At 38.6% G+C, this 25912-nt stretch overlaps 1 protein-coding gene and 1 pseudogene across 12 annotated transcripts in view; both read left to right on the top strand.

The window, feature by feature from the left end:
• The window catches only part of TIAM2 (TIAM Rac1 associated GEF 2), a 310489-nt gene that overhangs the window by 258056 nt on the left and 26521 nt on the right, over positions 1-25912 (top strand). For all 12 annotated transcript variants that reach the window (XM_069069619.1, XM_069069618.1, XM_069069617.1 and 9 more), the window contains 2 exons: positions 19103-19294; positions 25599-25667. In XM_069069619.1, the coding sequence (XP_068925720.1) occupies positions 19103-19294; positions 25599-25667 (261 nt within the window). The remainder of the gene's footprint in view (positions 1-19102; positions 19295-25598; positions 25668-25912) is intronic.
• On the top strand, positions 4437-5773 carry LOC138147260 (large ribosomal subunit protein uL4-like; annotated as a pseudogene).

Genomic DNA, 25912 nt, shown 5'->3' with positions numbered 1-25912 from the left:
GTAAAATTATTTTCCTGCCCAACATAATGCACGAGGTCAGCAGAAAAGGTCTGTCATACCCAGAGGTTGTCAGGAATGTAGTGCAGACCTAGCTCGAGCATTATCAGCAGCAGGTCTTGAAGGTGACTGCCTCAAAGGCATCAGCTTCTAGAGCTCTCAGCCCACAGAAGGTAAGGGAGTTGGAAAACTGTTTGGAAAGAGATTACAAGGGACCCTTTGCTGGCAGTGGGTTCAGGGTTCTGTTGCATTCCCAGGGTAAAGAACACTAAAATTTGCAGCAGAGAGGTATAGGAGTCCTGGTCATAGTTGCAGGGTGGAGAAGAGTGTTTGTGGTGGCTCACAAGGGAGTAGGGGTCCTGGTGTTAGTTGCAAGGCAAAGGAGAGCAGGGGACCTGACCACAGTTCCAGGGCCAAGAGAAGAACTGGCTACAGGGCTATAGGAGAACAAGGTTCCTTCCTAGGTAAAGATCAGGGTACAGGCCAGGAAAGCAGTAACCATACCTTTTTTTTAGATCATACCATCTTGGAAGCAATGAAAACTTATAGACTCCCAGAACTAGCTCTGAAAGCAGCAGCACAAAAAACCTGAAACTTGGGACAGTGCTCCTTCCACCCTTGGGAGTAAGCCCAAATTTAACATAAAGTTAAAAATCAAGAAATAGGCTGGAAAATGAGCAAACAACACCAGAGAACCTAAACATAAAAATTTACTGTGGTGACAGGAAAGATCAAGACACAAACTCAGAAGATAACAATGTCAAAACAGCTGCAGGCAAAGCCTCAAGGGGGGGAGGATGTGAATTAGACATAAGCACAACAAGAATTCCTGGAAGAACTAAAAAAGGATTTTTAAAATCAAAGAGGTAGAGGAAAATTGGGAAAAGAAATGAGAGTGATAAAAAAAATTTATGGAAAAAGCAGCTTAGTAAAAGAGGTACAAAAAAAATAATACTAAAGAAAAATAACACCTTAAAAAGCAGAATTGGCCAAATGGTATAAAGGGTACAAAAATTCATTGAAGAAAAGAACTTTTTAAAAAGTAGAATTGGACAAATGGAAAAAGAGGTAAAAAAATTCACTGAAGAAAATAATTTCTTAAAAATTAGAATTGAGGGGTGGCCAGGTAGCATAGCAAGTAAGAGCACTGGCTCCAGTGTCGGGATGACCTGGGGATCAAATCTGGGCTCAGATACTTAGTACCACACCCAGAAATAACTGGTAGTGTAACCTTGAACAAGTTACATAACCCAGATTGCTTTAAAAAAAATTAGAATTGAGCAAGTAGAAGCTGATGACTCGATGAAACATCAAGAAACAGTAAAACAATGTTTTTTTTTTTAAAAGAAAATGTGAAATATGTCATGAGAAAAAAAACTGATCTAGAAAATAGATCTTGGAGAGAGAATTTGAGAATTACTGGACTACCTGGAAGCTGTGATAAAAAAGAACCTAGACATTTTATTCCAAGAAAATATAAGAGAAAACTGCCCTGACACCTTAGAATCAAAGGGTGAAATAGAATTTGAAAGAATATACTTATCCCTTCCTGAAAGATATCTCCAAAAAAAAAACCCCACAAAACTCCTAGGAATATTATGATCAAATTCCGGAGCTCCCAGGTCAAAGTAAAAATACTGCAGACAGCTAGATAACACAAGATTTACCAGCTTCCATATTAAAGGAGTAAAGTGCTTGGAATATAATGTTTCACAAGGCAAAGGAGTGAGAATTACAACCAAGAATCACCTACCCAGCAAAACAGAATATGATCTGAGTATAGAGTATAAATATTTAATGAAATCAAGGACTTTCAAGCAATCCTGACTTAGATTAGAGCTGAATAGAAATTTTGTCTTTCATATACAAGATGCATAAAAAGTTAAACATGAAAGAAAAATCAGAAGAGATTCAATAAGGGGGTGGCTTGGTGGTGCAGTAAGTAGAACCCCAGTCCTGGAGTCAGGAGGGCTTGAGTTCAACTCCAGCCTCAGATACTTGACACACTTACTAGCTAAATTGTTTACATTCTATATGGGAAGTGATACTTATAACTCCTAAGAACTTCATCATTTTTAGGGTAGTTAGAAGGATTATATGCAGACAGAGGGCACAGATATGAGTTGACAGTGATGAGATGATCTAAAAAAATAATATGAAGGGGTGAGATAGAGGGATGCACTGTAAGAAGGAAGAAGGGAGAGAGGTAGATTGGGGAAAATTGTTTCACATAAAAGAAAATGAAGGAATTCACATAGGCAATGAGAAAACAAAACTATCACTCTTTGCAGATGATATGCTATACCTAGAGAATCCTAGAAAATCAACTAAAAAGCTGGTTGATATAAGTAACAGCTTTAGTAAAGTTGCAGGATCTAAAATAAATCCACATAAATCATCAGCACTTCTATATATTACGAACAAAACTCAGCAGCAAGAGATAGAGAAATTCCACTTAAAATAACTGTAGATAATATAAAATACTTGGGAGTCTACTTGCCAAGACAAACCCAGGAACTATATGAACACAATTAAAAATACTTTGCACAGAAATAAAGTCAAATACAAAAAACAATTGGAGAAATATTAATTGCGTATGGGTAGGCCGAGCCAATATAATTAAAATGACAGTTCTACCCAAATTAATTTACTTATTCACTACTATGTCAATAAAACTACCAAGAAATTATTTTTTAGAGCTAGAAAAAATAAGAACAGAATTCATCTGGAAGAATAAAAGGTCAAGAATATCAGGGGAATCAATGGGAAAAAAATGTGAAGGAAGGTTCCCTAGCAGTACCAGATCTCAAACTGCATCACAAAGCAGTAATCATCAAAACGGTCTGGTACTAAGAAGTAGAGTAGTGGATCAGTGGAATAGATTAGGTACACTGTACACGGTAGGAAACAAACATAGTAATCTAATATTTGATAAATGCAAAAGTCCAGACTTTGGAGACTAGAAATCACTATTTGACAAAAATTGCTTGGAAAAGGGAAAGCATTTTGACAGAAACTAGACATAGATAAACATCTCACACCTTTTACCAAGATAAGGTCAAAATGGGTACATGATTTTAGTTAGAAAGAATGATGTCTTAAGCAAATTAGGGGAGCATGGATTATTTTACCTGTCAGATTTATAAATAAGTGAAGAGTTTATGACCAAACAAGAGATGGAGAGCATTTGAGGATATAACATGGGTCATTTTGATTATATTAAACTAAAAAGTTTCTTCACAAACTAGTGCTGCCAAGATTATAAGAAAAGCAGGAAACAGGAAAAAATTTTACAGTTATTTTTTTTCTAATTAAAGACCTCCTTTTTTCAAATATATGGAGAACTGAGTCAACATTATAAGAGTATGAGTCACTCCCCAAATGATAAAGAGTTAAACTAAATGAAAGAGTTTTTGGAAGAAGATATCAAAGCTATAGTGATATGAAAAAAATGCTCTACATCACTATTGATTAGAAAAATACAAATTAAAATAACTTGGGTTCCACTTCACACCTGTCAGATTGGCTAATATGACAGAAAAGGAAAATGACAGGTGCTGGATGGGATATGGAAAAATTGGGACACTAATGCTCTGTTGGTGGAGTTGTGAATTGATCCAAAGATTCTGGAGAACAATTTGGAACTAAGTCCAAAGGGATATGAAACTGCATACTCTTTGACTGAGCAATAATACTACTAGGTCAGTCTCCCAAAGACTTTTTTTAAAAAAGGAAAAAGACCTATATGTACAAAAATGTTTATAGCACCTTTTTGTGGTGGCAAAGAATTTAAAATCAAGGGCATGTCCATCAGTTGGGGAAAAGCAGGACAAGTTATATGGCATATGATTGTGATGGAATTATATTATTCTATAAAAAATGATGAGCAGGATGCTTTCAGAAAAACCTGGGAAGACATATGAAGTGATGCAAAGTGAAGTGAGCAATTCAGGAGAACATTGTACACAGTAACAGCAATATCATATAATGATCAAGTATGAATGACCTAGCTATTCACAGCAGTGCAATGATCTAAGACAGTTCTGAAGGACTTATGATGAGAAATGTTGTCCACCTCCAGAGAAAGAGCTGATGTAGTCTGAATGCAGATTGAAGCATTCTTTTTAATTTCTTTATTTTTCTTGTTTTTTTTGTCAGTGTTTTTTTTTCCAACATGGCTAATATGGATTATGTTTTGCATGACTACACATATATAATCTATATCAAACTGCTTACTTTCTCAAGGAAGGGGAGAAAGGATTTGGAACTTAAATTAAAAAAAAAAACAAATGTTAAAAATTCTTTACATGTAATTGAGAAAAAAAATTTTAAAATATTTCCCTCCAAAAGACAGGAAAAAAATATGCACCAGGAATAGTACCTGCATTTTCTGCTCTGAACCAATTATGCCTTTAAAACCAAAGATCCTATGAGTGGACTCTCCGGTACCTGCCATGGCTTGTGTACGCCCCTTGATATCTGTGTACTCCGAAAAGGGGGAAGTGTCTGGCAAAAATGTTACCTTGCCTGCTGTCTTTTATTCGTCCAGATATTGTGAATTTTGTTCATACCAATTTGAGGAAAAACAACCTGCAATCTTATGCTGTCGGTGAATTAACAGGTCATCAAACCAGTGCTGAGTCTTGGGGCACTGGCAGAGCTGTTGCTCGCATTCCTTGTGTTTGGGGTGGAGGGACTCACTGCTCTGGCCAGGGTGCTTTTGGAAATATGTGCCGAGGAGGTCGCATGATTGCTCCTACCAAGACTTGGTGCCGTTGGCATCGCAGAATAAATACAACTCAAAAACGTCATGCCATCTGCTCTGCATTGGCAGCCTCTGCCCTGCCGGCACTGGTCATGTCAAAAGGTCATAGAATTGAAGAAGTCCCAGAACTTCCTCTAGTGGTTGAAGATAAAGTTGAGGGGTATAAGAAGACCAAGGAAGCAGTTTTACTGCTTAAGAAACTGAAGGCATGGAATGATATCAAAAAGGTCTATGCTTCTCAGAGAATGAGAGCTGGTAAGGGTAAAATGAGAAACTGTCATTGGATCCAGCATCGGGGACCTTGCATCATCTATAATGAAGACAATGGTATTATCAAGGCCTTCGGAACATTCCTGGTATCACTCTACTTAATGTGAGTAAATTGAACCTTTTGAGACTTGCTCCTGGTGGACATGTGGGGCGTTTCTGTATTTGGACTGAAAGTGCTTTCCGCAAGTTGGATGACCTGTATGGTACATGGCGCAGGCCTGCCACCCTGAAGAGTCACTACAATCTTCCCATGCACAAGATGACCAACACAGACCTTACCTGGATTTTGAAAAGCCCAGAGATCCGGAGGGCCCTCCGTGCACCATGCAAAAAGATTCATAGACGAGTACTCAAGAAGAACCCACTGAAAAACTTGAGAATCATGGTGAAACTGAACCCATATGCCAAGACAATGCGCTGGAATACAATTCTGCGCCAGGCTAAGAATCGGAGAATCAGAGAAAACAAAAGAGCTGCTGCACTAACGGAGATTATGGAGGCAAAGAAAGCAGTTGAGAAGAAGAAGCTTGCAGGTAATAAGAAGGTTGCAGGAGCAAAGAAGGTTCCAGGGCAAAAGAAACCAGCAGCAAAGAAGCCTATGGAAAAGAAACCTGCTGCACAAAAGAAGCCTGCCCCTGAAAAGAAGCCTGCTGCATAAACTCAGCGTATCAGTTTATCCATTGGGCCACGATCGATCCATTATGGCAATATTGTGAATTTCTAAAGAATAAATATTCAGAATGGCTTTGGGGGGAAAAAAAAGATCCTATGAGTGCATGGGATTAGAGATAGCTCCTTTGACTCCTAGTCGAGTGTTCTTTCTGCTAGGTCTTGTTGCCTCCACTGACCGCTTGACCTGCTCATTATTCTGGCCCTGACTGCAGCATTTGATATTGACTTCAGAGTTAGAGGACTTTTGTTTGAATGCCATGCCTACCTGTGTGACCTTCAGTAGGTCAGGAAACCCCTTTGGGTCTCACTTTCCTCATATGTAAGAGCAAGGAGTTGACTTGGTGATCTTAAAGGTCACTTTCAGCTCTTACATCTGTGGTCCTAGGGTCTAATGAATCTAATTAACACTTCTTCTTCCTTCCACCCCCTAAGCAAGGCTTCTTCTTTGGTCTTCTCACGTTCCACCCCTCCCTTTGGTGTGCCTATCCACTCCTGTGACTTCAGTGATTCCCCTCTGTTTGTATGCCTCCCAGATCAGTTATCTCTGCTTTCGCTGACCCCCAGAGCTGTACCTTACAACTGCCACCTTTTCCTTGTCACCTTACCCTCCGAAGCTTGTCCTTTCTCCTAACTCCTTCGTCTCCATGAACAGTAAGTACTGCTGTTCTCACTGTCTACCCAAGGCTTGGGTCGTTTATGACTCTTCCTCATCTTTTGACCCTTAAGTTGTCAAAAGTCTTTTATTTTCACATCTGCATTTTCTTACATCTAATTCCCTTTACCCCACTTCACAGCTGCCACCTTGGTTGAGTCTGGCATGTCCTCTTACCTACACTCTTTTTTTTTTTTCTTTTTGGAGGGCAATTGGGATTAAAGCAACTTGCCTAAGATCACACAGCTAGTGTTAAGTGTCTGAGGCCTGATTTGTACTGAGGTCCTCCTGACTCCAGGGCTGGTGCTGTCTATTCACTGCGCCACCTACCTTCCCCTTCATATACACTCTTATAATTGTTAAAATCTCTTTTCCTTTCTCCATCCATCATACCATTTCCAAAGTAATCTTCTTAATACACTATTGTGGTCACATTGCCATTGCTCTACAATCATTGTTCGATCTCCATTGCCAACAGAATAAAGAATAGGATTATTATTTTGGCATTCAAGGACCACAACAGTTTGGCTCCAACCTATTTTTCTGACCTCATTTTATGGAATTATTCTGTTGTAAGTAGCCAAACTAGACTGTTTACTTTTTCCAAAGTCCCTTTCTACCCCTCCCTCTGCTTTTGCATTTACACATTACATTTCTTCATGCCTGTAACAAATTTCTTCTCCCCTACCCCTAATCTTTCCTGTTGAACTCCTTTGCCTTCAATGCCCAAATCTGATAACACTTCCCCTTTGACAACTTCACTGATCTCTCCAGGTAGAAGTAATGTTGTTCTTGAATTTTCCATGCCATTATTTTTCCTAGTTAATAATAATTTATTCATAGACATTTATGAACTTAATGCATACCAAAAAGTAATGATTTTCAAACTTATATTATAATTATTTGTGTATATTTTTTACCCCCCTTCCATTTTTATTCCCAAGACCACATATTTCTTAAAGGCAGGAACTCTTATTAACTTTTTATATGTAGTGCTGCACATTTAATACATACCTATTGGATGGAATCAAAATGGTGAAAAATTAAATATAACCCTTGCTAAGCAGGTAAAAGCAAACTTTCAAGAAATTTTATTCTAAAGAATACTTCCAAGTATCTTCTTCAGATAATCCTTTAAGATATTTCACATATGATGACATTCTGCAGTCTATCTGGAGTTCAGAGAGGTTGTAACTGAGAAGATGGTGATTATGTAACAGAATATTGCTGTGAATTTGCATTCTACTATCTCTTGTAATACTATCCATTACTGAAATGAGTGGTAAAAAGAAGTACCCTGGACTGTAGTAAATACTTTTCACTAAGCTTTAGGTAACCGGCATGTTCCAGGCAGTCAGTGGATATTTTCAGAGGGTACATGTCTACTCTCAAGGCCTATGAAAGGTCTTTTTTTTTCCCCTCCACAGAAGCATGGTTACTATAAGGAATCTCATTTGAAATCAGATTACTTTTATGCTCACAATTTATACCCCACAGTGGGCTGCCTTGGAGACAGATTTGTGGAAGATAGGAGAAGACAGCTAAAAATGAGATTACAGGATCTACTGCCTTAATACTGCCACTGTTGGTTCTATTCATATTACCACAGGCATAAAATAATTCTGCTCTAGAGGCCTCAGGAGTGATTTGTGGCCATGATGCCTTTGAGATCCATTACACTATCCCTGAAGATGTCAGAATGGGGAGGGGAACCTGAGCGATAACTGCAAATTCATTCTCTCCCTTCTTTGAAGAAATTAGGAGACTGGTTGTAAAACTTTGCATATACTGGCAGGCTCAGTTGGTATGTTGCTTACTTTTGCTGAATATTTTTTTCTCTTCTCACACTTTATTTTTTTATTTTTATCTTTTAGAAGGGGGAAGGCAAGGCAATTGGGGTTAAGTGACTTGTTCAAGGTCACACAGCTAGTTAAGTGTCAAGTGTCTGAGGGCTGTATTTGAACTCAGGTCCTCCTGACTTTGGGGCTGGTGTTGTATTCACTGTGCCACCTAGCTGCCCCTCACACTTTATTTTAAGGGCATATTCTTTGAGGGGGGTTATTCAAGAAGAAGGGATCTATTTGGAAGTAAAGGTAATTTAAAATTAAAAGTAATTTATGAAAATAATGTAAAAAGGAAAATAACTGGAGGGGAAAACTTGGAACAATTTGATTGTATAATGCCCTTGGAGGAAATTGACTTTCTTTATATCCACAAGAAAAACAGTACTCGCTGTTTCTTTTAATTAACCCTTTCAGGAAAGCTACTTAACTTCTCTGTTGGGCCTCAAGATTTTTCCTTTCCATAACAAGGCATAATAACTAATTCAGACTTCCTTGGAGATGATTCATTAAGTTGATCTGTTGTTCAAAGTAAACCTAGAGTACGCTAGATTATGTTGCAATTAGGAGAAAGGATATGAGACAATCTTCAGAAAGCCTGACTGTTTTGTAAGGGATACTGGGAAGGTGTTGTTTTCTGCTAAATAACTCACTTCTTGGAACTGGCTCTGTTTTTCCTCCAGAAGATCAGTCATTGTTAGTTAAACTGGAACTAAACTATAATTTATTTGGTAATGCAGAGTCTTTATGTTTCCTATACAAAAAGAATATAAGTATATTTAAGTATAAGTTTTAAGTATATTATAAATGAAGTATGGATAATACAACCAATGGATTGAATATTTGGCTTTGAAACACAGAAATATACGGAGACCAGAACACTCATTTCTATTGCCTAGATTGACCATTTTTTGTTGTAATTGTTTTTTAAAATTTAATTTAATTTTTTTGTAATTGTTTTTCTAGAGTTGAACCATTCTCAAAGGTAACATGGCATATGTCTAGTGGTCTGTATAGTACCTTTCTATAGTTTTCCAAAGGAAAAAAAGTAGCAGCACTGTGCTGGGTCCATTGGAAATGCTTCCCAGAGTACTAGCATCATGAAGATTTGTTGAGGTTCATATTCATACACATGCCTGCAGAGAATCTCAGAATTTGGAAGGGATCTGAGAGGCATGTAGCTTAACCTATACCAGAACAAGAACCCTTATATACAATAGGCCTGGCCAATGACCACCCAGCTTCCAGGTGATGATCTGTGGTGATGGGGAACTTACCACCTACTGAGAAACCAGTTCTACTTACGCATAGTTCTGATTGTTGTGGAGGTTTCCACTACACATTTACATTCATCTACTAGCCTAGTAGTCTCATCAAGAAAGCCAATAGCCCATTCTTGATGAAACCATGTTTGCTTTTACTGATCACTATATTCCTTTCTAAATGTTCAGCAATCCACCCCTTTAATAATACATCCTAAAAGTTGTTAAGGAATTTGGGCTAAACTCACCAACCCATAGTTTAAAGACTGTACTATGTTAGCTTTTTGGGGGTGGGGGCGGGGACAACATTTACCCATCTCCAGTCCTATTTTACCTCAGTGGTTCAGTCAGACAGCTGCTGTTCCTTTCAATCCCTGGAAGGAGTTTCTTTTATAACTGGTAACTTGAACCCATTTTAGGGCATCTAGGCAAAATCTCTTGCCGTATTTAACTTAACTATAGCCATAATTTTAGATCTGAGAGGATATGAACTACAGTAGATAACTTAACAGATGGATATGTTCTTGAGTATCAGAAAGTTGACTTCATTATCACAAGTGTCTTCAGCATGGAAGATCACTTGAGCTCAGGAGTTCTGAGCTACAGTGGGCTATGCCGATTGACTGTCCATACTAAATTTGGCATCTGTATAGTTAGCCTCCAGGTGTAGGATGGAGAGAGAGGGAGTCACCAAGTTGTCAAAGGAAAGAGTGAAATTGCCCAAGTAGGAAACAGAGTAGATCAAGCCCCTGTGTCAATCATTAATGGGAAAGATCTCTTGCATTTCCAACTTGAGCAAGATGGGGATGTTGTCTTTAAAAAAAGTTGTAGTTAGCTTGTCAGCTTCCTAAATGACTTGAAATATATGACTGTGGGTACATTATGGTGTTGTGGGGAGAGCACTAAACTCAGAAGGAAGACCTGAATTAGAACCGTACCTCATACCTTTACTAGCTATGACCTTGGACAAGTCACTTAACCTCTGGAGGGTATGAGTTTCTATACCTATAGATAGAGATAATAATTGTACCTATATCACAATGTCCCAAAGGTTTCAAATGAGATAAAATCTAAGAGCATTTTCAAATTTTGAAGGGTTTACAGAAATTCCAGCTATTACTATTACTACAGTCACTGCCACTACCACCACTGTTAGCCATCATCATCTCTACTATCTTAATTATTTTTTCTGGAAATATTAATATAACGTTTTCTAAACTTTTCTAAATATTTTCAGCTAAGAATTCTTTTGGTTGGAAATATTTTCTAAGCCTGAAATAGAGTAAGTGGATTCCTTATAGCAGAATAGAATTTATGGTACTCAGTATCCCTAAATGCAATCTGACACCATAAACTAAAATATAGCCATTGGATGCCAAACTGAATCCAACATCTAACAAGGTAAAGAAGGACTCTTGTAAAGCTATAATTATTTCACAAAGCAGCCACAAAAATCTCAGTGATGGTATTTAAATGGTTCTGCTTATTGTGTAATGTACTTTTCTTTCAATTAATTTTATTTGGGTTTTAAAAGTTATAGACAATATAAAAAGCTTCAGATTGTGATTTCTTGAATATGAGCAAAACAAATAAAAACCTGTTATTTCCAAGAGAAAGAGGTTTTCTTTATTCAACCTAAAAAGGAGGTTGTCATGAAATTTTCAGATTGAAAAGAAATTGTACATATTCAAGGTTAAGAAGAGTCACATTAATGACTCAGAACGTGATTTGCTAAAAACAACGACCTTATCCAATTTGAGCTGAGAATCTCAGAGAAAGGGCTTAGTTATACTAAACAATTTTGTTGTTGCACCTAAGAAATTACTTTGGGCTCCTTGCAAATGGAGACATTTATAGCTACGATGTAAGAAAATTGAATCTGTATTCATATGCAGATTTTTAAAGAAGGAAATTGCCACTTCGAGTGGAGTATGAGATTCTGTCTATAAGCAGGATCTTGTTATTGTTAGTAAGGATTTACCTTACAATAACTTAGAAAACTGAAAACTTTTTGCCAGTATTCCTCGTTTTCAACAAGCAGTTTTTAAAGGCTAGATTGTTTTTGTGTACACACACATATGTAGACACACATGTATATACACACATATGTATGTACATATATTCCAGTACACGTGATATTTGTTTTGAGCTCTCTTAGAAGAAAAGCCATGCATAAACCTAAAGTTTTTAATGCTTACCATTACATAGGAAAGTAGATAATTGAAACAAGTACTTGACCATATCCAAATTAAAATTTAATTAAAAAAAAAGAAACTGGGGCGGCCAGGTAGCACAGCGAGTAAGAGCACCGGCTCCAGTGTCAGGATTGACCTGGAGATTGAATCCCGGGCTCAGACACTTAGCATCCACCCAGAAACACCTGGCCATGTAACCTTGAGCAAGTTACTTAACCCCAATTGCTTAGGGGCGGCCAGGTGGCTCAGCGAGTTAAGAGCACCGGCTCCAGTGTCGGGATGACCTGGAGATCGAATCCCGGGCTCAGACACTCAGCACCACACCCAGAAATAATAACTGGCCGTGTAACCTTGAGCAAGTTACTTAACCCCAATTGCTAAAAAAAATAAATAAATAAATAAAAATAAAAAAAAAAGAAACAAGTACTTGAAGAATGTATTTCCTTTCATTATGCACACACACATAATTAGGCTGTTTTAAGTTCCTCATGTAAGTCTGGCACTTAGGTCCTGAACATCTGGCTTTTGCTTTTACAGAAGTACTTAAAGGAGAAGTAAGTATAAGAATCATAGGCTTTTCAGATAGTCACAGATCCTACAGTCCCATGAAGAATTAAGCACCAAATAGAAATATGACTTACTCTGTGCAGAGAAGGCATTTAATACATTCTGGATAAAACTGTCAATGTTGCAACAAACCAGAACCAAAACCCCCAAAGCCAATACCATAAATTTAGAACGAATGAGGGTATGTTGAGTTAGCCAGCAAGAAAGCCCCCCACATACCATAGGTAGAAACTCCCCAGAGGAACAAAAAGACAAAGTTTTAAATAAGTTTCAATTTAGGCAGAGGGTAAATTCTGCAGGGGGTACCTTTTGGTGGAACAGGACTTTTGTCATGAGTTGGTAAGAGAAAAGGCTTTTCTTCAGGTTAGCTATCTCTCATAACCCTGTCCTAATAGCCCTGTCCTTGCTGTTCCAGCAGTAAAAGAAGGTCACAGAGAGGGTGTTAGGGGGTGGGAAGCTGCAGTACAAACAAGGTCACAGGTAAGATAGAGGAACTACAGACAAAATGGAGTGGCTTTAGCTTTCTTGCTACCCACAATAGTTTCATCTTATGTTTATATCCCAGTTCTCACTGGCACCAGGAGAGTGTTAAGCTTTTCATAATAATAACACACTTCAAGGTTTAAAAGGTATGTTCCCTGTAGCAACCTTATGAGGTCAGATTTTGCTTAGAATCATCTCCATTTTGTCAGTGAGAAAACTGAGACTTGGGTAAAGTCGATGTCCCCTAATCTGTACTTTCTTATAAGACTCAGGGCCTCAGTTTCTCTCCCAAGTCTCTCCTGACTCCAGATCCATGCCATCCTGCTCCTGATTAGGAAGTAGCTTTGGAGTAGTATCCTGGAGTAAAGTGTCCCTGAACTGCTTTCAATAAGCCCAGTAGACAGTTTCCTGGAAATGTCTCAGGAGTTCTAGGGAATGCTCTCTCAGCTCTTTTATAATCCAGGATTTTTTTGACCAAGCACTTTCACATCTTTCCACATTTTAGTCAATACACCTTGCACGTATTCCATCCATGAGAAATGAGAAGATAAGGTAACATTGTTTTTATTTCAAAGAATTGCAATGGCTTATTCTTTAAAAAAAAAAAGTTATTCCAGTGTTTCATACCTATTGTTTCACTTGATCTTTATAGCACAACTTGTGAAATGGATAGGTCAGATATTGTTATACTTATTTCACAGATGAATAAACTGAGGCCACGGGAAGTTAAGTGACTTGCCTAATACACTACATTTAGTTGGCAGAAAAACTGGGACTAAATCGAAAACAAGTCTTTCAAGTAAGCTTCTTGATGGAAAGACTTATTTGTTTCCCTTTTTGATCATACATCCCATTCAACTCAAGCTCATAAAATCATAGAATTTAGAGCTAAAAGAGTCCTTAAAATTCCTCTCATCCAACCTTATGAGCAATATGTGGTAACTGAGACCTGAGGGGTTGTGGTTTTTCCAAGGTCATTCATCATTTTATATACAATAAATGTACAATCTTTCTTAAATTAAGTTCCTTTAAATATCTTGCCCAGATGCACCAGAATTTGTCATTAAACTTTCCAGAAGTTGTTTATTACCTTGAGTTCAGTAAGAACTGATATTTCTTAATGTATTCCAGTTAGCAAACCATCATAGAATGGTTTCTTTTTCTGATCCATACTTTCCCCACATACAACATGAAATTCTCAAACTTTTTTCTAGTATCGAAACCAACCAGATTTTGAACATGTTCTGAAGTTTTATATCTACCTTTGACTTGTGGTACCCTAAAATGTACATTTTCTATGGGAAAAAAACTTTGCTAATATTATTTTATAACTTAACCTACCCAAAAGGTTCTTAAAATGAAAATCTAATTTTACAAAATGGCAAGATGTTTCATTTTTGAAATCTCGCTATTTTAACACTGTATTGTTAGGTGTGATTTTTGACATCCAGCATGGCAAAGCTGTAATCCAACCAGATGCTATTTAATTTATGGTGCATTTTGTCAGATCCTATTTTATGCAGTATATGGAATGCTTAATATAGATTCTTCAGCCCTGAATCTGTCATTGTTCAGGATTGCATGTAAAATTATCTCATATAAATTTATGATGCAGTATCCTTTGTAAGGAATTAAGATGAATGAGTCTTTGAATATTGGTAGACTGTACGTTCCTTGAGTACAGGGATTATGTTGTTACTGTCTTCGTATTCCCACTGCCCAGGGTAACCAGTTTTTTTCCATTGCCCTGTTGTTGTTTGTCCTTCATTTTCGAAGAGGACCAGTGATACCATGCGTCAGGTCTTGACTTTCAAGTGAATTGAATTCAAGTGAGGTGGAGTTGCACAAAGTCATCAACTTCACTCTCTCTTCCAGTCATCAAGTCCAGTGGCAGGACAAAAGTCAGGAGGACTGACAATGGCCCAGGATGCAGTGGGTGACCTTGATGTCTTTGATCTCCGACTAAGCTCGAAGGGCCTTCTTCAGCTGCCTTCCTGCCATCGGAAGAAGTTGATCTCATCCATCCACTCTCCCAATGGAAGTTGTCATGTGCTTGGCATAGATATCCCCCTAACTCATTGATGAGTTTGAGACCCCTCAATTCTTCTCATCTTGGGGTAGCCTGTCTGCTAAAATGGCTTACCAGAGTGTGGCCGCTGTGCACGCTGTGGCTTCTTGAAACCACATGTAAGAGTTGGGTGAATCAAGTAGACACCAAAGGTGGATGAACAGCCCTGGAAAGGGCTAGGCAGACTCTCACACCGGAGGTGCTGGTCCTCTATCTGTAACCCTGGCCTCCTTGTACGGTATGACTGACCTGGGTTATTCGGGAGAGGTGATTAGAGGAAGGTTCAGTGCAAATCCATGACCAATGCCGGAAGAACCACATGGACCATGCACATTGCACTGCGAATGGGGCCATCATCAGTGCTTTCCTTCCTTACATGGAGAGGATGCCAGCATGGCTAGCTGTATTATTTATATCTTACCAGATACAGAAGGATAGGGTATAATTAAAAAGTATGACCAAAAGACCTGCTTAGTATTTTGTTATGGTGGTGTCTGAAAAAGATAACATGCGCATCACCTGAATCCATTTAGTGCCTGGCATAATGTCACAAAGGGGTTCTGTGTGACACTGGAGCGTTTGGGCTGTTTAGGTGAATGTCTAATGTTGATAACCTAACAAAGAACTCCTCTCAGGGCCCAGCCAGGGCATCCTACCTACTCCTACCTGCTTTTGTTCTTCCTGTCATGTCAATGGAGAAATAAACAACTTCTGACCAATAAGACCAAGAACTGAGCTTTCCAAGCTATCCTTGTGGGAACTGAAGTCAAGGCCAACTGCTCTTCTCTTTATTGAAGTTGGCATTTTCAGTGCAAGGATGGAGATACATCACTGCCCCATTCAGCAACAGTTTAGGTCCTTCACCTCTAAGCTTCTAAGGGCAGCATTGATTCTGTGCCTCTCCCACAGAGCTCTGCAAGCAGCACATGATTCATTGAGGATCACTACTTCTCAGATGAATTTGCTGAATAAGAAGCATGTTATTTGATGTTGAATTTCTTTAGTTGAAGCTTTGATTGATGCTTTAACTTTGGAACCTAAATGACTGCTCAAACATTTGCAAAGGATGAGCATTTATATGATGTTTCTACAGTCACACACACACACACACACACACACACACAAAGTAGCCTTCTTGCTATTCCCAATGGGTAGCATTTTATTCTCCATCTCCATGACTTCACACTATTTGTCCCCTATACAGGAAATTCTCCCTTCCCATTTTACTTCTTGGTGTTACTGGATCCACTCAATGCCTGACCCAAGTGTTGAGCTTAATGTGAGGCCATTTCTAATTCCATAATTGCTACAGTTTCTCATCTCCTACCTCCTGAAGTCATTTTTTCTATATATTTATATTTCTGTACAAGTCTTTCATAGTCTCCTTGATGACTGCATCTATCTTTCTTTCCTGGGGCTTAGTAGATATGTTGTTGTTCAGTCATTTTAGTGGTGTCTTCTAACTCTTTGTGACCCATTTGGGGTTTTCTTGGTAAACATACTAGAATGGTTTGCCATTTCCTTCCTTCTCCAATTCATTTTTCAGATGATGGAAGTGAGGCAAACAGGATTAAATGACTTGCCCAGGGTCATATAGCTAGTAAGTGTCTGTGGCCAGATTTGAACCTGTCCTCTAACACACAATGGATGCTAAATAAATAGTTGCTTAATTGAATTACAGATTTGGGTGCTCTCTGTGCATTTGAAGAATACACCTCAGCTCAGTTGTTCTCTGGAAGTCAGAAGTTCTTTTTGCCATTTTTTATACATGAATATATATACACACATTATTGCCTCAAAATCTTTGCTCATGCTACAGCCCCATTTTGAATACCTCAATTCTACTTAGTCCAAAGTGCTGTTTTCATTCTCAAAATTCCTATGAACATTTTCAGTCTTCCTCTGGTCTTGTGCATATCTCATTATAACTGTCTTTTATCATATCCAAATTGTTTTTAATATATGGTATATCTATTTTATTAGGTTTTAAGGTCTTCGAGGTCAGGGACTGTGTCATTTATCTCTTTTTATACCCCCCCCCCCCCCACTGTACTAAGTCCAGTACTAGGCATATTATAGTTGAAGGGTTGATTTGAAGAATTTTGCATTGAAGAGAGTCTACTCGGAAGCTGATGTGTCAATATTGTGATGTTTTTCTTTGAAGATGTTTTACCTTTGTCTGTTCATGTTTATGTGGGAAGCACTTAGGATCCTAAGGTCAACCAACATCCTTCACAGCTTTGTTCTTCCTTTCCGTTTTGCAGAGTCAGCAAACAAAGTGTTTTGTTTAAAAAAAAAAAAAGGAAAATCAAAGGAAAATAATTAAAACTGAGATTCTTCCTTTAAGAATTTTTTTTTACTTTAAGAAAAAATGGGTGAATACAAAAATGGAAGAGGAAAGGGAGGGAAAACCCCTGAAACTGAGTGCTGCATGGTTATAATGACCATTTTTAGCTCCAAAGAAGAGATATGACAATGTGCTTTCCTCTCTTCTTTGCAGAAGTGGAGGACTAAGAATAGGGAAAACAATAGTAGTGTCAGACTTGGTGGATGTTTTCACAATTTTTTTGGTGAGTTGCTTTTTTCCCCTTAAGGGGGATGGCTTTTGTGATGGCAGAAGGGAGGAGAGACATACTGGGAAATGATGGTGATATAAGAACCAAAGGTATTGATTAAAAGAAAAATTAGGTAGAGGGTGTTAGGCAGATTGGCAGCGAACTGAAGAAAGGAGGTAAATTTTGCTTTAAAGCGAGGAAAGAAGTTAAAAGTTAGTAAGTGATATGTGGTAGCACAGAAATTTCAAGCAGTGCAATTTCAGTTTGCTCTGAACCAGCACTCAGATGCCCTGATATTCTAGGTTTGAAAGTTCTCAGCCATTCATGCAAATGAATTGGCTGTACTCTCAAGAGACTTCATCACGTTGTGCTTAAATCTGAACTTAGAAGGAAAGTGCAGTGAGCTCCAAAATTCCTCTCTATTCCTCATTAGAACTGCCTCTTGACATCTAAAAAAAAAAGACCACAGAGCTAAAAATGATACCAGAAATTTGGGTGCAGAGTAGTTCTCAAACTTAGGAAGCCAAGCAGACCCTAAAGTTCTGTAGTTCACCCTCACTGTCCCCAAGTGTTCTAAGGCTCTTGTCAAATGGGAGGTTTTAACGACTCAAGTCCAGCTTGCCTTTGCACTAACGGAATGGAACACATTTAAAAATCAGCAAGCATTTACCAAGTGCCTTCTACCTGCCCGGCATTATGCTAAGCCTGGGGGATGCAAGTACAAAGAATAAAACAGTCTTTTGTAACAAGGAATTTCCATTCTAATGGAGAAATGATAAATACCTATATAAACCATACAACATAAAGTGAATAAAAATACATAAAATAGTTAAATACAAAGTTGTACACTAGTGTTGAAGAAGGGCACTACAATCTGGGGGGATCAAGAAAGGCTTAATGTAGAAAGATGGTGTTTGAGCCACATTTGAAAGAGAAGCACTCAATGAGGTGGAGGAAAGGAGAGAATGCACTCTTAAGTATATGGGATGGCCATTTCAAAGGGGAATTTAGCTATCTCTATGCATGTGTATATGTATATTCATATGTAAGATATGTGGTAGAGCAAAGACAAGATTTGTCAACTTGACTAGACATGGGGTAAGGGAGAATGAGGAGTCAAGGATAATGCCAAGGTTATGGACCTGGGAGGCAAATTAGTCTTTAGCTTTGATTAAACCATGCATAGAAATATGTACAGAGTGGCCTCACTTTTCTCTTACTTGCATTTAGACATAGGTGAAATGCAAGATTTGCTTGTCTCTATCTTTTTAGAAATCTCTGTAAATGTTCCCAGGAGGCTGCTTTATGGCAAATAGAGCATATCCTTCCCACTCCTCACCATCTACCCAACCCATATCTGTCCCCTGTAGTTGCAATGTTAAGATGTATATGGAAACACATTGGGCACAATGTAAATATTATATGGTGATGTGGGGTGATGTTATCACTTGATATCAATGATAGTCAGATCTATAAATCTGTCTTTTCCATTGTCTAGCTGTGTAAACATGGAATCACTTGACCTCCAAGTCGGTTTCAGAATAAAGATAATGACTATTGTATAACCTAACACACAGGGCCATTTTGGAGAAAATGTGTTTTTAAAGATAAGCCTTTAAAGCATTGCAGAAATGTGAACTCTCATGTCAGATAATTTTTTCTTGGGAAGGAGTCTTCTGGCAAACTGTGAACACTCTTGCTTTATGTCTTTAGTGGATAGAGGTGATAATGGAGAGAAGTAGATTTCATTTTTCCCATTTCTCCTTATTCCTCAGAGTGCTGACCAAATTGCTGTGCTGTGTAGGAGTTTTAACGAGACCCAACCAAACTCAAACTCAGACGGCATGGAAGGACCCAAAGAGGCTCAGGAGCCGCCCCCAAGGCCACTAGCTCGGCACCTTTCTGATGCAGATCGACTGAGGAAAGTCATCCAGGAACTCATGGACACAGAGAAGTCCTATGTCAAGGTAGCAGAATAAATCGCTGGTAGCATGGGCTTGTGTGCGTATGAGGCCTGTAATTTTGTCCCCTAAATCACTAAAAAAAGGGAAAGATCAGAGATGAAAAAGAGGCCCTATAATTTCGAGGGAAAAAAGAGTTAGATTCATGTCTCTCTTGGTTTCCAAGGTGATAAAAAAATTTTTAAACAATCGAAAAAGATATATTAGACTGTCTTTTGCAATCAGTAGCAAGGGAGACACCACTGTTGGTTTAGTAAGGTTTACTTGATGATGGGCAGCTAGCAAACTTTTAATACAAAGAAATCTGCTGATACTATTCAATTAAATTCAATTATTTCATTTTACCAGCATTTATTAAGCCTACTATTGTGTCAGGCACTGAGCTAGGTGCTAATAATAAAATATAAAAAGGAAACGGTCCATGTCTTTAAGAAGCTTACATGCTGCTGGTGGAACAGCTAGATGGTTCAGTGGATAGAGCATTGGACATGGAATCAGGAAGACTCATCATTGTGACTTCAAATCTGGCCTCAGACATTTATTAGCTATGTGATCCTAGGCAAGTCACTTAATCCTGCTTGCCTCAGTTTCTTATCAGTAAAATGAGCTGAAGAAGGAAATGGCAAACCGCTCTAGTGTCTTTGCCAAGAGAAGCCCAAATGGGATCATGAAGAGTTCTGGTAGACTCCAGAGCTCAAGATGCTGCTTATGGCACTTAGAGATGAGCTAAAGCTTGGGTGCATTGACTAGAATGTGGAAATAGCTTTATACCTATGGGGAGGGTCCTGAGCAAGTCAAGTGCTAGAAGAATATAATCATGTACAAAGTATCTGAGAAGTCTCAAGGTAGGTCTTCACTTGAGGGAAATTCTGAAAAGAATACCAGCAGCCTGGGGACATTGATGCCTGAGCTGCTATTTCCATTTCCAGATTATTGGAGATTGTGTGGCAGAGTGGGTAAAGCCCTCCCCAGTTTCCTTATTTTTAAATCAAAAAGGTTGAGCTTGGTTCTCCTTCCTGCTGTAATAGTCTCACACTTTGTTAGGTAACTATCCTTGCCACATTTGCCATTATTCTTCTCCTCTTTTTCTCCTCTCATTACACCCCCCCCCCCCCCCCCAAACCAACATAACTTGAAATTGTGTCTTCTCAGTGTCAGTTTTGTCCACCAGTCCTGGTCTTGGTCCTAAGAAATGACACATAGCCCAGGGGAGTGTTTCCATTGCAGTTCTTGGGTCTCTGGGGAAACAAAACTCCTGAATGACCATTTGTCTTTCTTGCAGTAAAACCAATTGACCTAGGGCTCAATTTTCCATAATATCATAATGCCTGTAGATCAGTTAGATAGTGGAGAGATGCAGTGAGCAGTTATTTAGCTCTCAGGGAGGGCAAGCTTGCTTTCCCAATTAATTACCCATATCCACTTACTGCTGATCCTTTTCATCCCGGTGGCTCAGAACTATTAGGTGCTGGTAAGTTAGGCTTAGAAATCTCCTGGTGTTATAGTGTTACAAGGGCAACATGAATCAGTAGCATAATGGGAGTTTAGGGGAGGGCCAAAAGCTAATGAAATTTCATACTACATTAATAGAAACATACCATCCACATTCAGAGAGGTTATAGTGTTCATACCTAGTCAGACCACATCCAGAGTGTTTTGTCCCTTTTGGGGTGCTATATTAAGGTCCTTGACAAGCTGACACATGACTAAAATAGAACAAGCTGCTGAGCAGTGTACTCAAAAACAAGTTATTGGAATAATAGTTGAAGGACTGGGGAAGACAATCTGGAGGAAAAAAAAATTGGGGGTCCATCTTTAAATATTTAAAATGTTATCATATTGGAAGACATATTTTACTTGGCCTTGGATGGCAGAAAATGGGTAGAAGCTATGAGGACAGGGTGGGAACCTGCGACCTTAAGGCCACATGTGGCCCCCCCCAGGCCAAAATTTGGATTCAGTCAAAAGGCCACATTCAGGACTCAGAGGGTCACACGTGGCCTTAAGGCTGCATGTTCCCCACCCTTGTACCATGAGATAAATTTTGTCTCAAGACAAGTTCCCAGTAATCAGAGCTGTCCAAATGTGAAATGAAGTGCTTCAAGAACTGGACAGACTAGGAGTCTGCTTCAGGCAGAGGCTGGGATGTAGTAGGGGGATTCTCGCTTTGAGTGGGGCTGAACCAGATTACTTCTAGTCTAGCACAGCTCTTATTCCATACGATTTCACAGAAAGGAAAAAGGCCTAAGAATTTGTATAAAAATTGCTCAAGAGTTCTTATCAAAGCAAATAACAAATCTGAAAATAAACCCCATGGCTCTTAATTCTTTGACCACTAGACAACATTGGTGTTCCAATGTCTGTCTATCCTTGTAACAAATTTAATTCAGTAAGCATTCATTAAACAGCTGTCATGTTGTGCTGGTCCTAAGGGAGATAAAGAAGAAGCCTAAGCTGGTCGTTTCACTAAAACAGCAAAAGAGATGTCCTGAAGTGTGATGGCTCACAGCAGGGAGGCCAACAAAAAGAGAGTCTTCCTCTCTATTTGTAAGACATTCTTCCATTCCTTTTTCTGAGGGTCCTAAGGGTCCTAGGAATCTGCCGCAGCCTATCCCTGGAAACTCTACATGGTGGATCCTAACTCTTCCTGAGAAACACCACTTGGGAAAAGACCCCTTCCCTCTTTCCTGGCAAAATGCCAAACCACCCAGTGCCCCATGGGATTTGCACCTCCCCAGACCCCAATGATTTTGGTGTCTTTTTCTGCACTGATGTTTAATGTGGATATTTAGCTGTTGCTGGGACTGCTTGATGTAACCTGGGTCCCAGCAGGTGTGTTATGATTTTGAGCAGCTGTACCCTTGTAAGCATCACAGCCCCATGATTTCTGTGTTGCCTTTCTCTAGGGTGTCCCATGGTGGACTACATTCTAGCTATTCTAAGAGGCAGGCATGAGAAGGAGGTGAATTAGAAAAATGCAATACAACCAGTCATATGAAGAGAGGTGAATGAGAATGAAAGGAAAAAGAATCCTGTGGGGGAAGTAGAGGGAAAGACTGAAATGCTATTATGGTGCATTATGAATTAAAATTCATTTAAATCTAAAGTTACTAGTAAGTTTAACTGTTTATACTGATGTTCAGTGTTTCTGATGAAACATTTAACAATGAATAAGAAATTAAGATTATAAATTGCAGAGAAGATACTGGCTTAGTAGGGGGAGTTTTCTCACCTGGAATTTCTTAGTGTTAATGAAATCACAAGTCTAGAGACCTTATCTAATCCCCTTTTCTAATATTTTTAATCTACACTTGAACCTGAATTCAAATCTAGCCTCGGCTGTGTGACCCTGAGCAAATGATTTAAATTCTCACAACCTCAGTTTCCTCACGTAAAAAATGGGAATAATAATGGAATCTACCTCCCAGGGTTGTTGTAAGAATCCAGTGAGTTAACACATATAAAATACTTTGCAAACCTTAATGTGTTATATAAATGTTATTATATACATCATACAGTGCTGTATAGTTGCAAAACACTTTCCATATAGCATCTAATTTGATTCCCTTTTTATAATGCTAGGAGCTAGGTCAGTGTAATTATAATGGGATATAAGATCTTTCTCACCCATTAATAAGCCTCACATGGAGCCCATTACGGGAAGCTTGTTTAGGGAGACTGGCTTGTGGGAAGGCTTTCACACCTTTTGCTCATTTCTAATTAGGCATTGAGTCAGGAGGGTTGTTATGTCTTCTGACTGAGTAGTATATAAATACACTGAGTTGGTATTTTGCTTTGGGGACTTGCTTATGAGAAGGATCCTGTGATTCTCTGGTTGAGATTCTGAGTGACCATATGTTCAGAGCTCCCTGACTGCTCAGATGTAAAGGCTCTCTCAATCCAGGGATGTATGTAAAAGTATATAGCAATATTGCTTTGATTGAGGTAGAGGGCCTGTCTATTGGTCTTTATTTCTCAGCTTATATTTCCTCTGTTTATATTTTCTCTGAAGTTCAGGGTGCTGACTTTTCCCCTGAGCTAGTAAATGCAATTAAAAAAGATTGTTGACCCATTAAACAGCTATCTTTTCTAGTAAAAGCAGATCTAAGAACCTGTGCTAGCAGCCATCCTGGGTCTGCCAGTGAGGCTGCTGCTGTAGTCAGGCAGGTAGGACTACCCCTATTCTATAGAAGGAAGAATAGGCTTGAGTGGCAAATCCAGGCTCACACAACTGTAGACTCATAAAAGGCTAAGGCCAGAGTGAGCCTCAGAGATCATCTGGTCCCCTTCCTTTAGATGAGGAAATAGTGTCTCGAAAAGAGGAAGGTGTCTGACCAGAGTGTCTGTACTGGAACTTGGTTGTCTGAATAAGCATATTATTGTTTTGCTGTATCACTGGAGTCAAGATGACATTCTAGTCTTGTCTCTATCCCTAAGTATCATATGAGGCAAGGCCCTTTGATTTTTTGGGCCCCAGTTTCCTCATAAGAAAATATAGGTGTTACAGTGGAGCAGGGTGTATGTTGTGTGTGTGTGTGAGTGTGTGAGAGACACACACAAATACACACAGACATAAACACACAGAAAGAGATAGTAGAGAGGTTTCACCTTTGGGTAAAACCTTTGTACCCATAATCTGATCCTGATGATTGATTGTTGTTTTTATAGTTCTAACAGTCATTTTACCTCACTTAGCCTTAATTTCTTCATGCGTAAAATAAGGGTGTTAGACTATAGTGATCAGGGCTCCTTAACCTTTTTAGTCATCAATCCCTCTGGCAATTGGGTAAAACTTATGGGCTTCTAAAATACATAGAATTATAAAGGAAAGTGAGTATATTAAATGGTAGTTATCAAAATATATATATATTTTTTTTATTTCATGGATCCCAAGTTAAGAACTCCTGGTCTAGATGCTTCCTAAGATCATTTGAAAGAAAATGTGGTTTTCACCCTTCCAGCTCTAACATTGTTAAAATGGATCATTGTGGCTGAAGAATTCATCTCTTGTGGCCAATCTGAGACTGATGAACCTCACCTTCCTTGGCTAACTGGGTTCCCAGAGTGTAGATACACTTTTTATGAATAAATAAAATTAATAAGAAACAAGATTCATTCCAATATTTAATGGTCAGGATCGTGCTTTCCTTTTATTTAAAATAGTGCCCCAACTTATCTATACTGTTGGGCCACTTGGGTGAGGTTTCAAATGGCAGATAATCCAAAGATGTTTTTCCCCTTGACTCTGAAGATTTTATTTGTGTTTGGCTATGGATGTCTCCAATGTTTGGGGCATTTATGATACTTGTAAAAAGCACATTGTTAACCACATTTTCCAGCTTCCCCATTCTTTCCACTTTCCCACCCCCAGTGCTGGGCCTCCAGTCAACTCTCACTGATGCTGAGAGAGGCATAAAGCAGAGCTGGGCTCTTGGAGAAAATAATGATGGTTAATTTAGATTGATGGTTCCAAACCTTTTTTGTTTCATGAACACATCTGGCAGTCTTGAGAACCTATGGACCTCTTCGCAGAATAATGTTTTTAAATGCAGAAAACAAAATACATAGGTATGAAGGAAGGAAAGAAAGGAGGGAAAAAAACATTTATTAAGTACCTAGTACGTACTAAGTACATACTAAGTGCTTTTCAGATACCTAGTTTGATCCTCAGAATTACCCTGGAATGTAGGTGCTATTATTATCCTCATTTTACAATTGAGGAAACTGAAGCAGACAGGTTAAATGACTTATTTAGGGTCACAGGGCTAGTAAGTAAGTGCCTGAGGCTGGAATTCGAACTCCAGTCCCCCTGACTTTCTATCTAGTTGCATTGTAATAGGATTACATAGGAAACCAATTATATTAAAATACTGTTATTAAATTAAAAAAAACCAGTAACAATAAACAAATTCATGAATCTCAGGTTGAAAAACCCTGGTAGACATTTCCCTGGGTGGGCAGGTTATTAATTTGCTGGTTCATTTGGAATTTGCTTTTCCAAAGTCCTGTTTGGGGAGGTCATATTTGTGTCAACAACAAACCTAATTCAGCAACTCAGTCAAGAATTTAAATGTGAAAAACACAGTTGAGTGTGGTTTTTTTTTTCAGGTAGATGAGAAACAACAACTAAAGCTAATGTCAAGAAATATAAAAAGCTAGAAGCCTAAATTTCCTAGTGAGAGTAGCCCAAAATGAAGCTAAAAGAGGATCCCATGGGAACTGTAGGAACGGTCTTATCCCTCACTTTGTTTCGGTGGTTTATATTTGTGGGGTAGATAAAGAACGAGTGGTTTTTGTTTTTGTCTTTCAGGATTTGACTTGCCTTTTTGAATTATACTTAGAACCACTTCAGAACGAGACATTTCTTACTCAAGATGAGGTGAGAAATCTTTGTTATCTATAGTATCACAGTAAAGCCATTACTCCCTGATGTTTTATTAAATTTGATTCCAGGCCGATATTTATCAGATGAGCTGCTTATCAGACTTTGAGACTGGAAACCTCCACAGAACCTTGGTTTCATAAGGTTTCATGACTTTGGACATTAGATTCTTATCAGAGCTATTTGGTGCAAATATTTTTCCCAAGTAGCATCTGATTTTTATCTAATTTGATTTTGATCAT

Source organism: Petaurus breviceps, unplaced genomic scaffold (genome assembly GCF_028583685.1).
Source record: "Petaurus breviceps papuanus isolate PSGF00001 unplaced genomic scaffold, PetGlider_PUasm1.0 90784, whole genome shotgun sequence".
Classification (NCBI taxonomy): domain Eukaryota; kingdom Metazoa; phylum Chordata; class Mammalia; order Diprotodontia; family Petauridae; genus Petaurus; species Petaurus breviceps.
Note: the sequence above shows the minus strand (reverse complement) of the source record. Positions and strands in the feature narration are given on the sequence as shown.